The sequence below is a fragment of the Melozone crissalis genome, unplaced genomic scaffold (assembly GCF_028551555.1).
Source record: "Melozone crissalis strain CALT ecotype California unplaced genomic scaffold, PUWL_Pcris_2 ptg000005l_1, whole genome shotgun sequence".
Classification (NCBI taxonomy): domain Eukaryota; kingdom Metazoa; phylum Chordata; class Aves; order Passeriformes; family Passerellidae; genus Melozone; species Melozone crissalis.
In genome coordinates, this window is record NW_026535783.1 from 49,460,280 (window position 1) to 49,475,061 (window position 14,782).

General features: G+C 40.1%; 1 protein-coding gene across 1 annotated transcript in view; it reads right to left on the reverse strand.

Annotated features, from left to right (window-relative positions):
- Window positions 1–11,574, reverse strand: part of ANKRD31 (ankyrin repeat domain 31) — a 62,628-nt gene extending 51,054 nt beyond the window's left edge. Inside the window, exons 1-7 of the mRNA XM_054286240.1 lie at window positions 11,340–11,574; window positions 10,985–11,040; window positions 9,200–9,294; window positions 5,910–5,956; window positions 5,185–5,264; window positions 4,133–4,173; window positions 164–826 (exon numbers count right to left, since the gene is read on the reverse strand). Of these exons, the coding sequence (XP_054142215.1) occupies window positions 164–826; window positions 4,133–4,173; window positions 5,185–5,264; window positions 5,910–5,956; window positions 9,200–9,294; window positions 10,985–11,040; window positions 11,340–11,407 (1,050 nt within the window). The 5' untranslated portion in view covers window positions 11,408–11,574. The remainder of the gene's footprint in view (window positions 1–163; window positions 827–4,132; window positions 4,174–5,184; window positions 5,265–5,909; window positions 5,957–9,199; window positions 9,295–10,984; window positions 11,041–11,339) is intronic.
- Window positions 11,575–14,782: the final 3,208 nt, after the last annotated feature.

Consider the following 14,782-nt stretch of genomic DNA (forward strand, 5'->3'; position numbering starts at 1 on the left):
ACTGGACTTTTAAAACAAAAACAACTGAAATTACTTAAACATGCAAATTACTGATGCTAGTTTATTCTTTACTAAGATTCCCATTTTCAATTAATTTGGCTGCTTCATATAATATTTTATGATTAACATAAAATTTCAAATATTAATTAAATTGTGGTTATACTTGCTCATTTGTTGTGGTCTGCAAGTTAGATCCTGTGAAGGCATTTACTTCTTCCACCTGAATTGCAGCAAGTCGAGGCTCCATCACATTTGTTATTTGAGTACAGTCATCATCTACCTGCAGAACACTGGTTTCTGAATTTAGCTGCTCTTCCTTGGTGTTAAGCTGTCTCTCATTTGGCACCAGAGGAATGGCAGGTTGTACCATTGATCCTGACAAGGCATTCAGAGGCACCACAAGCTCTACTGGCAGGACATCATTGCTCTCAGCTGCTGATGGATCGATGGAACAGGCATGACCCTGACACTCTAACTTGTCAGGCAATGGCTTTTTAACTTTAAGACTCTCAGAATGACTAGGGTACCTCAACAAATCACTGATGTCAACTTCACTAGTCTCTATATTCAGTTCAGTGAATACATCCATGAAAATCTTCCCTAGGGATGACAGTGAAAGATCCGTATCATTATTAAGGGAATGCTCTTTTACTGTGTTATCTGTGTCAATAATGGTCATGCAGGTGCTGTGGCAATAATCTAAAACACGTGGCATTGTATCTTCTGGCATCTGCTCCTCTTGAACTGTTATTATGTCTTCCACAGGATCATGAAGATAGAGGCTTATTTCTGGACAGCAATCTTCATTACTTAATTTTCGTGATATCTAAAAATTAAATTTAAAAGTTTACAAAAAAGAATAGAGCAACTCTTAATAAAAAGCATTTAACTAAAATTCACTTTAGAAGTCATCTCTCTTTCTTTATACATGTGTATATTTTATTATGAACTTTTGCAAAACCTGGAAGACTCAAAGCCTTCCTTCATATACTAACAAGAGTTAGACTGAGAGCTCAGTTTCAGAAGAAGTTTCAGCTTCAGCTGTTGACTTCTATAGCAGTGAAAATCCAGGGCAGAAGAGACTATATCTGTTTTAGTCAAAGATATTATGTCATTACCAATGGCAACAGCAAATAACCTGAAGGTGTTATAAGGCTTTAAAAGAAAGTCACCCAAAATTTCTGTCACACAGAAATAATGAGAGCAAACATATATTCACAATAACTTTTTGATTACATGTTTATGTGGATCCAATACAGATATGGAGGATTTGTGTCCCACAAACTTCAGTTCAAAACTTTAGGATTTTGAGAAGTTTGTATGGTGTGGTTTCCACACTGAGTACAGAGGACAAAATCATAACTGTTCTTGGAAAATTTGTACTGCTGGTTTTTTTAATAATTTTGAGCTACATTCAACAGACGCACCCATTCTTACACGAAGAAATTGCTTTTCTAATTTTTCCCCATCCTTGTCTTAAATGCTTCGCAGAAAAAAAAATATGATGCCTCCAGAGACCTAAATCATATTTTTTCTATATAACATTTCTATATAATAGTGTTTGTACTTAGTAATACTGGATCTAAGAAAATCTCTTTCAATGCATTTTTGGAGTCTTGCTGCCAGCAAGTGGCAATACCAGGCAATGCAAGAAACCTTTAACTACTGGTGACATGATTTGGATAAAGCTCACACACAACAAAGCAGTAAGGGCAGAAATCTGACTGCATACATCCAGGTTCAGTTCACAAGCTAGTATAAATCCTTGTTTCTTTCTTGAAAAATTATTCCCGTGCCAGCTGTTTCCTATCTTTTACATGTGCATCAAATTGTTTCTAAGTACTGATTACTTCTTACTTTGCTTTATTGAATTACATTTTATTTTTACACCACTTCTCTAATTCATCCAGACTTTAGTGATAACTTTCTTTACTTGAAGAAGTATGGTATAAGCAGCATGTATATGTTTTACAAATTTCCCAAGAAAAAGGCTCAATGCATGTGTCAAAGAGTGGGTGAAATTTTGCAAGACTCTAAAATCCCCAAAATCAACTGAAATTCAACCCTTAAATGTGACATGTTCACAAAACTCCAGACACAGAAGTCCAGGTGGGGTCCCACAAGAGCAGAGTAGAGAGTCCACCAGGATTCCAAAGTCCTTCTCTGGCAGAGCTATTTTCCTGTCAGCTAGTCCCCAACTGTACTGGTGCCTGAGGTTATTTCTCCCCAGATGCAGAACTTCTTGCATTTCCCCTTGATAAATTTAATGAGATTCCTCTCCTCCCAGTTTTCCTATCTTTTCAGGTCCCTATGAATGACAACACTACTGTCTGTTCTATCAGTCATTTCTTCCAGCACCATCTCTGAACTTGTTGAGGATACTGTGTGTTCCACTTTCCAGGCCACTAATGAAGACACTGAGCAGTATTGGCCCCACTATAGACAGACCAACCACAACAGAAATCAGTGCTGCTACATCATCAAAACCAAGAAAACTCAGCAAGACTAATTGTGAGGTGTCAGAACTCTATGCACAGATGGTAATTTACAGATTTTGTATTTTCAGGGACACAAAAAACCAAACTATTCAGTGACTCATTGCTGGTTGTCAAGGGGTCTGTCCTGACCTTGCTTCAAATCAATACATGGAAGCCTGTGATTGTCATTGGTTCATCTCACTAAAGATCCTTCTGCAGGACTCAGACCTTGCTTAGGGCCAACATCAGCCAATATCAAAAAGTAAAATCCACGGTAGTGATTATTTCCAGTCTTCTTACTCCAGGGTCCTAAAATATCTTCTCTGGAGATACTCCCAATGCATTCAATCTGCCTACTCTCCAGAGGTTATTAATAACAGGCAATCTCTGTTTCAAGACATTTAGAGTTTGTTCTATGGGACTAACCTTGTACAATAAGAATGTTTCATTTAATAAAGTTATAGTTTTATATTAATAGTTGTATATTTCCAGAAAAGAATACCCTTAGAGATTTCATTTTTCCCCCTTTGTTCTGCGATGGAATATGTCACCCTGTCATCACTCATATTTGCTGGAAGACATGAGCAATAAGGACAGCAAAAAAGAACAGCACTTTACTCTGATAAGGACAGAAGAATAGAACAGCACAGTCTTGGAGAACTAGATTAAGGATGTAACTTAGGCAAACAGAAGCCATACAAAACACAAACAGGATGTTAGCTCAGTTCTGCAAGCGTGATGAAGCAGAAGTTAAGTAAAACAATGATACTGTGCTTACTCAAAAGTAGGGGTCGAGGAATAGGCACCTAAAAAGAACATTGAAAACACCCAAAGAAGATGCCAAAGAACCACACAAAGACTTCTGATAAGGGGTGCAGCTATGTAGATGAGGTAATAGATGTACATCAAGTAAGAGGGATACTAATGAATGCGGGACTGGTATGTATGATAAAGCCTGTCCACCCGATGCTCAGAGCTCTCAATGGAGTGAAGGATCCTCCAAGTGACCACTGCTGCAGCAAAGAATGACTGCTCTCAAATACTCACAACTGTGTTAGAAAGTTACTATCTGGCCAATTTTGGTATCAATACTGGTCTCAAATCTGCCTTTGGTGAATTCTGCTAAGAACTGCTCTTCCCCTGACATAAACATCAAAAAGGATCCTTCAAAAATGTCAAGTAAAACTGATTTATATAGAACCCTAACTTTTTATTTGTAGGTACAAATCAATGGGACTAGATGACACAGTCATAATGATAGGACATCTGCGTTAAGCAGAGTCTTTCACAGCAGGAACTCTGCTAACTACCTATTTCTGACCACAAGTAAGACTCTCCCAAACAAAAAGACAGCTACAGATAACCTCTTCATCCTCAGAAATCATCCAAACGCACTGTCTGTCTCATAGCTTTCATTGGTGGGGAACATTTTAAGCTACTAAGTGTCTTTACTACTTTAGCTTATGTAACAGCCTTTATAGACTCTGTCTCATGATGATGTCCTTCCCACCTCACTTTCACTGCCATGCTTCTACCCTTGTGTACTGCAAGCTCAGCAACTACAGCTCTTACCAAAAAACCAGAAAATAAAGTTTAGCTTTAAAGTTGTTTTCAATGTGCTCAGTGTCAGTGTAAATAGCTACACGCTTGCTTACCTTTTCTTCTGAATCCTTTTGAAATCCATTCAATTCGATATCTAAATTTAGGAGAACAGAAAAATATTTGAGTTTTACTTTCCACTTCTGAAAGTTCTTATCATCTCTTTAAAAAATGGCATAATTTCCTAATTGAGGCTTAAGTTTCAAACCTTAAAAATTACTATCGTCATGTTCCCCTAATGAGAACTAACAATAAAATCTTTGGTTAGGCTCTGTTAGTCACCAAATAATATGCCAGCGCTATTTTGTCACATTTCATCACTGTAATTTAGAGTCCTGTGTTTCCAAAGACTATCAGCAGATGGAATTGCCACCCATTTCACATGACAAGACCTAGCCTCTGTCCTCTCTAATTACAGTGCAGTTAGACAATACTGTTAAAACAATCCAATACCTTACTGCCCCTGGACAGCAACGATCCCAAACCCCCTGATCTCATCACCTTGTTTCAACATTCATGTGACTCCCTGGCAATTTCCTAATCAGAAATAAAGTGAATGCTTTTCTGTTGGATTACCAAAAATAAACTCAAGTGGAAGACAGCAAAACAGATGGGTTAGTTCTGCACTTTTGGAAACACTGAGGAATGGAAGGACAACTTAAGTAGCAGTACACGCCATATGGACCAGAGGAACAGTAGCATTTTTGTTTCTCTTTTCTCACAGATGCCTTTGATTCTTGAGTATGTTAGAAAGAAGCAAGCAGGAACCCTCCATGAACTTTTTACCTTACACATCTTTAAGGTATTTAAGCATCATGTGGCCTGTAACCCTTATCAGAAAACTCCACAGCAATGAAATAACTTTAATTTTGATACATACTACTGGCTTGAGAATACAGTTATTTCTTCCAACAATCCTAACACAATACTTACAAAAACAGAACTTGCAGTCCATGACTATAAAAACTGAACAATTGTTGTAAAAAACACATATAGTCAGATTCTGCATAAACTTAAAAGGATACTCACCTTCAGCTTATAAAATTATTTTCTCAAATGATTTTGCCTCAGCTGGAGCAACTCCTAGTTTTGTACAAATACAACATACCTACAGAATCATTTTGCTGTTCCTCTGCTGCAGAATTTAATGAAAAATGAGGCATAGGTGGTGAATGGTTTATCCAATCCCTAGGATTAAATAATACAATAAAAAAATTCTTAAAGAATTGCAATCTGCTCATCTTAGGAACATTTTTACAGTACTCTGAATTGGCTGCTATCTGTGGAAACAGCTGCAGTTATTTTAGAGGTCCTTTCTTTGCAAGGACATGCAATAAATAAAACTTCTGGATTTCCTATGTGGAGCTAGCAATGTTTGCACATTTGTTCTCTAAGTGAAAAAACTGGCTTTCTCTATTCTTTATTACTTCCTTCTATATTTCTGTTATAAATCTATCTTCTGCTGAAAACTTTCCATAGTTTCCAGGAACAAAAAGCCGAATATTATTTATTACAAGTTTTTATTCATTTAATGGTTTTCCCCAAGTTCTGTTACTCTTTTTGGTTATCTTCTTAAACCATTTAAAGTAGGACCATCAACAAAAATAAATCCAAGTACCACTTGGTCCACACTGGACACTGAACTACTGGCAACATAAATACAGATCCTTCACTAAGCAAACAAGAAAACTGTTTTTCAACAGTTTTCAAACAGTACTGCCACTGTTTCTCAATAGAACACTGGGAATAAAATAACATACAAATGCAAGTATAACAGGATTATTTAATTACAGTATGCCTGACTGGAATTCCCACATGATGTACTATACTCACTTCAGTAGGGATTGAGACTGCTCAGATGTGTATGCCTCTTGAAGTACCTGAAAGAAGAAAAAACATAACTAGTTAGTAAGTGCTTAACTGTTTATTTTCTCAGTTTAATTGCACACTTATCTTCTTCCTTCTGTAACTTAGTTGGGAAATGGAATTCTTAGATCCAATTATTACATACATTACTACTAAGAAACAAAAGCATTCCACTTAAACCTTTTTTTTACTTGTACTATTTGACAAAAATGTTGAAAAATAAATCAAGACTATAGAATAAAACATTCACCCACACGGAAAACAAACTGTTGCAACAAAGATACAATTGCTCCAAACGTAAGATGTTTTATACACCAAAGGACCAAAACACAATGTTTTAATTTCAACTCACAGTTTCAATCTTTCTTTGATAACTTTTTTCATTAAATGAGACAGCGTGCTGCTCCAAAGACTGTGATGTTTAGTTTATTGCTCTCAATATCCCTATAAATTCCATATTTAGGGAACTTCAAGACTTGCATATCAGCCAATTCTGGCAGGGCTGCCACAAACCAACACAGGAAAGAGCAGGTGGGTAAGGAGAGCACTGATGTCACAGTAGGAGCCAAATTCCAACTCCTTATTACAAAGATCTTGGATCTCTTTTTCATACCTTTGCCAATAATGCAGAGATCTCCCTCAGCATGGAAAAAGAAGCCTTTATAGAAAGTCTCAGGCAAACTAGGAATGATTAAGATAGTCAAGTGAACTGCAGAATGGTTCTCACACCATTTAGCTAAGACTGAGTATTACTAGTGGACTATGCACACAGTGGCTGCAATTTTAAAATTAATCACTGACTTACAGTGGACAACATTAACAGCACTAGACAACTCTAAGAACACCCTGGAGAGGACACTATGTGACAATTTCTCTGGCTTACACTAGGTACTAGCCACACAGGAAAAACAAACACCTTAACAATTGCTTTAAGAGCAGGACACAGGACTGCTAAAAGGCTCCCTGGAACAGAACAGATTCTTTAGTTTGCGCAACAATCATTGACTGATGTAATTCCAAAACATGGCAATGAGATAGTTCGCAGAAAGTTATTTATTTGCTTACACAGACCCTTCAGGCGAATCAGCCTGAATACTTATACAGAACATTACCCAGAGATCAAGCAAGGTCAGGACAACACCAGAGCAGCTACTAAACCTCTCTAACTGGCTAACATTGCTCAGAGAGGTGCTTTAAAACATCAGCTAACTAATGCTACAACTCGGATACAGACGCTGTTTTGTCTGCTAAAAAATTAGGTTCTAAGCGAAATCAGTGTATTGGTCACTGGTTGAGAGATCTTCTCAAACCATATACATTACACAAACTGTATTTCTGGCCACTGACTGAATGCTGGGATCAGTATTTCATCCTGCCCTCATTTTTAGTGAAGAAATTCCTGCAAAATCTCAGTATTTTTTCTCACTTGAGCACTTATTTATATATGAGGGGACTCTGGATGTTTTCCAAAAAAAGACTAATGCTTAAAAGCTGTTAGGTGTTACCTAACAACTTCTGGTGTCCTTCACCAAACAGTGTAAGAAAAAAAAATATAAAAAAGGGGAAAGCACAAACTTAAAACTATTACATCTGTCTGAACAAGCTGTAGAATACCATGTTAACAGATAATGAAAATGATTTGTTGAAAAGAACCTGGATCCTACAAAATCTGTATATATGTCTACTGCATCTCTTGTAGATGAAAATTCTTAAATAAAATTTTTCTTTAGGGAATCAAAGACAGGACTGCATATCATAAGTCTCCCACAACCCATCTGAAGTACAAAGAAAGCTAAGACTCTCTGGAACAACTGGAACAGACGATACTTTTCCTAAAAACATTCACAGCCATTTACTCTGCATGAGCCTCATATCCAATCACATGCTGTGATCATATATGCTGTATTCATACATGATAATTTCTGAGGACAAACCAGAAGGAAAGCTTCTATAATAGCACATTCCATGTTGGCTGTAGAAGTGGTTGAAAAGCCACATTGTTTCTATTTACACATGTGGGTATCAAAGACCACAGGCCAAGATCACTCCTTACAGTATTTGGTAAAAACTTAAAAATTTAAACTGTCCCCAGCTGTGCATGACCAAGCTGCCAGTGTCTTGCTATACGGGTTTCACCAAAACAAAACATACTAAGACTATTTGGTGAAAAATACTAGGTTTCTTTGCTTTTCTGACTTTTTCTTTAGTGGACTAGGCATTTGTCCTTGGACTTGGGAATGGCTAATCTGGTGAGAACCAGGAAGCCAAAGGCCAGGGTTAAGAAGCAGCTAGTGAGATCATCTCCCAGAGGGGAAAGGGAAAGAGCAAAAGTGCACTACTATCATTCCCTTCATCCTTAGAAAATCACAATAAACTTCAGTCAAGACAACCCTCAGACACTCAAGGAGCAAAATAAAGTTATGGAGAAAAATTTCGGAAATAACAGCATCTTTTGGATTTTGTTCACTGTTTCTCACACTGTCAGTTGAGACAAATTTATTTTCAATTCTAGAATGAGCTGTAAAACATTCACTTCAGCAAAAAGCATGTCTTTTTTCAATGTACCTTTTGTCATCTAGGAAGCAGTCTAGCTCTTTTTAGAAAACTCTCTTTTACCAGAATAAGGAGACTGTAGGCTTTGGACTGGTGAATCCAGCTAAAGACAGTGTAACAGTCACAGTTAAAAGCAGAGAACCTGTTTGTCTCTAATTGTTTCATGACCCTGCCATATGTAGGTGGAAAGCTAATTGCTCAACTGAATAGAAGTTTATGGGCAAGCTACCAACCATGGTAAATACATTAAAAGGTAGGCTAATTAGCAGATTAGGGAATGCAGAATTGTCCACAGAGTAAATTAATTACCCCATCATCATACAAGCAGACAATTTATTCTGCATTTTGGATTGTTATCTCTTTCCTTTGGAAAGAAGCAATTGGTCAATCATTGGACCACAGCTAATTTAATATTGAGTAACCCAGGGTGTATTCTAGCACAGTCAACCCAGATGATTACCCTTCAGCTCCTGAAAGGGACATATTAAAAAGTCTGTGCTCCACAACTTTTTCATCTTCATCCTAGGCTTGTTCCCCAAATTTAAAGGGTTATAATCTCGTGAAACACCAGAGAAGACACTTTGATACATTCCTGCAGACTCTGTGCTAAGTTCAATTCAGCTATAGCCACCAGAGCTCCTCAAGGGGATCCCCAGCGGGTTTATCAATAATTAATCATTAAAAATGCTTAGAGAAGACATTACCGTTGGTGGACTTACTGGGTTTGTCTGTTCTGCCTTATGATAATATGTGGGGTCACCAAATTTCTGTATAAAACAGATTTCTGGAGAAAAAGTTCCTAGGAAAAAAAAAATCCTTAGTAATTAAAATTTTGATTGTTTTAATTTCTGTGTAATATTCCATGATTCCATAATTTTTTACATAACTCAGTAACTGAGCTACATGCATCAAAACTTCTGATATGTAATGGATTCGACTGGCTACATAGTCTATCACACTAGATTTTGAATCTACACGAATGAAATAGAAATTAATAAAACAAGCCAGCAGTGGAAATTTATTTCACTTAGTGTTCCATAACCATCCCTGATTTTTCATTGGAGATTACATCTTTCCCATTATTTTTTAAACTAATAACTGCAATTTTGGTAACCTGCCTGATCCATATGACTAAAATATACTCCTAAATGGCATCATTTCTTTAATGACCATACAAATGAAGATCTTCTCTCAAAAAAAGTTTAAAAAGAGAGAAACCCTTAAGTTTGGATCCTATGCTTGAAAACTAAGGTGTTGCTACTGACACTAACAAAACACCAATCAAATTAATATTTATACTGTGCATCTCATCACCAAATTATTACTATACAAGTATGCACAAAACTGTGAATGATGAAATTCTAATTCAAACTTCCTAAATATAATATGATGCAGGCAGAATGCTAAAAATATCACAATCTATTACAGTTGCAGAGACATATCTCACCACTCAACTGCCAGATAAGTTCCCACTCCACAAACTAAACACAGTCAAACAGACATGTCCCATGTATGTTGAACGTTGCAAGGATTTATTTCCAGTGGACTACCACAGGGAAGTTCAAAATGAGATGATTCTGCCCTCTTTAATTAAGATCATTAAGCGACTATAAAAGGTTCAGCATTAGGAAATCACAGCCATTGGAGTTTTGGCAGATTTCAATGGGCTGAAAGTAAGATTTGTATTAACTCAGGGCAGGTTGATAAAAAATTATGGCTTGCTCAGATCTTCAAACTGGCAAAAAGAGGAACACAACCAAATCTAGAAGAACACCATATGTCATTTAAAGTATTCCCAGTCTGAAATATCACTGAAATAAAACCTATAGGATGCAAGTCAAATGGAACATATAAAAATGTCAAGGAAGTAATATTAAACTATTATGTCACTAAAATATGCTTGCTCATGTAGCCTGCTCTACAGGAGTTATTATGGAATATTTTAAGATCTTAAATGAGTGTGCATTCATTCATGCTGAAAGTATTTAATGATACACTAAACACAATGCACTGAAATATCCCTACTCAAACTTTTTATGTTAAAAAGAAACTCACAGTTTTTATGTTAAAGAGAACAGATATACTAACAATATTACTGGGGTTTTAAAAATGCCATAAGCAGCTAGAGTTACATACAACTGTTATGCATATAGAATCCATTTATTTTATTCTGCACAAACACATACACAAAAATGCATTCATATAAATAAAAGCAATATCTCTATATATAGCTCCAACACTTCTCAAACCAGGGATTCTCAGTCACAGTGCACAGGAAGAACACAGAGAACTCAAGAGCAAACCTGATCAAATACTAAAAATATGCTGAAGAATCTTTTAAAATATGATTTTAATTAGGAATTAGGAATATAATCAAAGAGCACACAGTTCTAAATATGAACTTCATGCAACACCCAAGTTTAAACATGGACTCAAGCAAAATCCAAAGCAACAGTTTAAACACAGACTGAAAAAAGAATCTGTCGTACCTTTACTGATACTTATCTCAGTTGTTAAAGCAATATTCTTGTTAAGAAAAGCCAACCTTTGCAAAACAAATAAAACAAAAGGTCGTTAAGGAGCTTCAAGCATTACAGTCCTATAAACTCAAAGGGCATCTCCGAGCACCCGTCCCAACCTCTGCCGTGGGGACACACCTAGGAGAACTCTGACACAAACAGTAAAAAACCCCAAACTCAAGGCATGTAATGTGATTTTCTGCATAGAAAACCATAACTAGGGAGGCACCTCGCTGCTTCAAGTATTTCCAAGAACTACCGTGTCACAAAGCCATCATAAAGGTCTGCGTGTGGTTTCAAATCCTTGCCACTTCTTAAAGGATACAAGAGATAATGCCATGAAAATGACATCAAGGCAAAGTTGCAAGGAAATAGAATTAGCACAAACTGCATTTAATAGTGCTTATTTTCTCAGAGTTGTTTTCTGGGACATTTCACTTCTTCTGACTAAAATGTTAATAAAATGGTGGGTCCGGCGACATAAGCCCCGAGGCACAACAGGTGTATGAGAATAGACGGAGCTATTTGCAGAGCTACGAAATGCTGGGTCCAGGAGCATATAAAACGGCTCTGAACAGAGCGGAGAAAACAAAAAACAAAAGAAAACAAATAAAAAAGAAGGGGAGAGGGAGAGGGAGAGGGAGAGGGAGAGAAGAGAAGAGAAGAGAAGAGAAGAGAAGAGAAGAGAAGAGAAGAGAAGAGAAGAGAAGAGAAGAGAAGAGAAAAGAGAAGAGAGAAGACTCTCAGCTCGGGAGCGGCCCCCTCAGCTGCCGCCACCCTCACACACGTAGGTGAGCAGGTGCCGCTCCCAGCCACACCGCGTTACCACCTCCTCCTACGGAACTCCTCTTCCTCTACATCGCTCTCCGGCACAGAGCCCTCCACGACAGTCTCGTCGCTGTCCGTGTCGCTGTCGCCGCCGCTCCCGCGGCGCTCCATGGTGCGGCCGCTCCGCTCCGCCGGCACCTCCTCAGGCAGTCGCCCTCCCGCCTCAGCGGCGGCCGCCATCTTGTGGCCGGGCCCTCTCTGCCCCTCGGGTGGCACCAAGCTCGCCAGAACCGCAGTCCCAGCACACATCGTGCTGTGTGTGATCAGATGGGACTCACTTCTCCGAGTGTGTGCGCTTCTGACGTTGGGATCTCAAGAGTCAGAAACTGTCACTTGCCCAGAGAGTTACAGAGAGTGAAAAGGGGGTTGTGAAACGGTGTCTTATCAGTCAAAAAGGCCAGACAGCCTCAAAGCGGGGACTCTGAATGAAGGATTAATTGGGCTTTGACTGTATAGTCTGGGGTCTTAGAATCTGAGAATGTTAAGGGGTTGGAAGGGACCTTAAAATTCATCTAGGCTCAATCCCCTCTGCCATGGGCAGGGACACCTCCCACTAGAACAGGTTGCTCAGGGCCTTGTCCAGCCTGGCTTTGAACACAGCCAGCGTTGGAGCATCCACAGCCTCCCTGGGCAACCTGTTCCAATGTCTCACCACCCTCACAGGAACTCTTTCTTCCTAATGTTTAACCTAAATTCCCCTTCCATCAATTTGTACCCATTTCTCCTTGTACTGTTACTACAGGTCCTGAGAGTTCCTGTTGAGTTGTTGGCTACTGCTGTGCCTCTTGTCACCTGGCTGGTGCTGCAGGTGCAGTTTGTATGCGATGGATCAGTGCCAATTCACGGGCTCTTAAGTCTCACAGTGAGAGATTTCGACCAGTAACTCACGAACTACCATCTCAAGAAACCCACCTACTTGAAAATGGTGAGCATGCAGAAACATTAGCATGAGAAACAAGAGAATCATTCAATTTATTCAAGGTAGAATACTAATTAAAAAGAGAACTAAGTAACTTGTACCCAAATTATCTGTGATTTATATGTTTCTTTTATATATATATATATATATATTTATTGCAAATTTTCAAGGATTGGCTTGCTTTATCTGTGGAAAACTTCACCATGTACCCTGCACAGAATAAGCAATGTCTCCTTTCTAAACTACGCTCTGCATCTGTGTTTAGAGATGGCAACACTTCTCTGCCATGGTTAAGTAGCTTACTTCATTGCTACCAAGGAATGGTTTGTGTCCTCATGAGCGGGAACAAGTTTGAGATAACCAAATTATTAGTTGACAGTATTTTCAGCATTTGCAGTAGCACTCTTCAGTGGTCGTCTGCCAATTACAACAAGGTTTTCCTCAGGCAGAGCTGCTCTCGCTCAGCTTTGCCTGCCATCTCCTGGGCAGGGGGGCAGCGCTGCCCCCAAGGCCACTCCAGCACATGGCCAGGCTGGAGGCAGGCCACCGCCAGAGCTGCAGATGTGAGAATTCAATGTCAGCACAGGTGGTAACATGTACTCGTAGAGTCTACAGACCCCAAATCACCGTAGTGATGCCTGCTCCCAGTGACCTTGGTGAAATAGAATTTTTATTATTTGCTAAATCACGTGTATGGAAAAAGTGGGAAACAGAGCAGAAATACGAAAGGACATCTTAAATGATATGTGAATTGCATATAATTGTTGAAACTGTATGAATTGCTGTTTTGCTTTGGCTTAGTCATATGCATATGCAGTTACAGCAATTGGTGCACATATTAAAGAGTCCAGAAATCTCATTGCTAATACTTTACACTTTTCAGCTAATGAAGGTGAGATACTGAAAAAAACACTAAAGAAGCTATCAGGGGAGATGGATATGCAGCAGTAAATTATTAAGATTTAGGAACATCATACCGGAGACGAGAATGAAAAGCGTATTTACAGGTCAAAAGAGATGGCACGATTTCATCACTCACAAATACTTTGGGTGGAGTTCTTCGGAAACCTTTTCATCAGCACTTCCTTTTTTGAGGTTCACATTAATGTTTCAGGGCCCAGTGCCATGTGGAGCTACTAGAAATATTTCCAAGTGAGGTGGCACATGTAAGACAGAGTCTGGGGAAAGCCGGGGCGCAGATCATGCACCGCCAAACCGCTGCAGGTATTTGTATTGCAGTTGAACATGCTCAGCCCCAGGAACACGGAACGGCCCCTGCCACTCTGCAGTGCTGTTTTACAGCCCCGTGACTCGGTGCCCAGGAGAACCACACAATCGCTAGAGATGGAATGGACCTCGGGAGACCATCTAAAGACCACCTAGCACAGATTACACACCAACGCCTCCTGGTGGGTCTCTCAGAGCTTCCTATGCTTCGTGAACCAAAACCTGCACTTCCTCTCTTGCCGAAAGCCACAAATATAAATATATTACTTTGCCTTTGCCTTCCTCCCACCACTTCCCCAGGGAGTCAGGGGCACCGTTGTTTCCCAAAAACAGGAGCTGGGAATGTACACGCTTTCCATGCCTCAGCAAAGCGCGGTAAAACCGGGCGGTATCGGAGGCGTGCAGGGGAGCTCGCTCTGGCTCTGGCTTTGTCCCCAGACCCAGACTCGCCCCCAGCCCGAGCGCGGCGGCGGGGCGCGCCCTGAGCGCGGCCCGGGGCGGGCCCGGGAGGTGGCGGCAGCGCTTCCCAAGCCGCCCAATCAGAGGGCGCAGGGCGGGGAGCGCGGCGCCCCATTGGCGGGCGGCCGATGGCGCGATGGCGTGTTCGCCGCTCCTGATGGCGCGTGGGGCCGCGCGGCGCTCGCCGGGCCGTTGCCGCGGCGATTCGGCGGGTGACGCGCGCGGGCGGGGCGTGCCGCGCGCTCGCCATTGGCCGCGCGATCGGGCGATGGCGGCGCCGGCGTGTCCTTGCGCGGCGGGGCGGGGCGGGGCGGGGCGCGGCGCGGCGCGGGGCC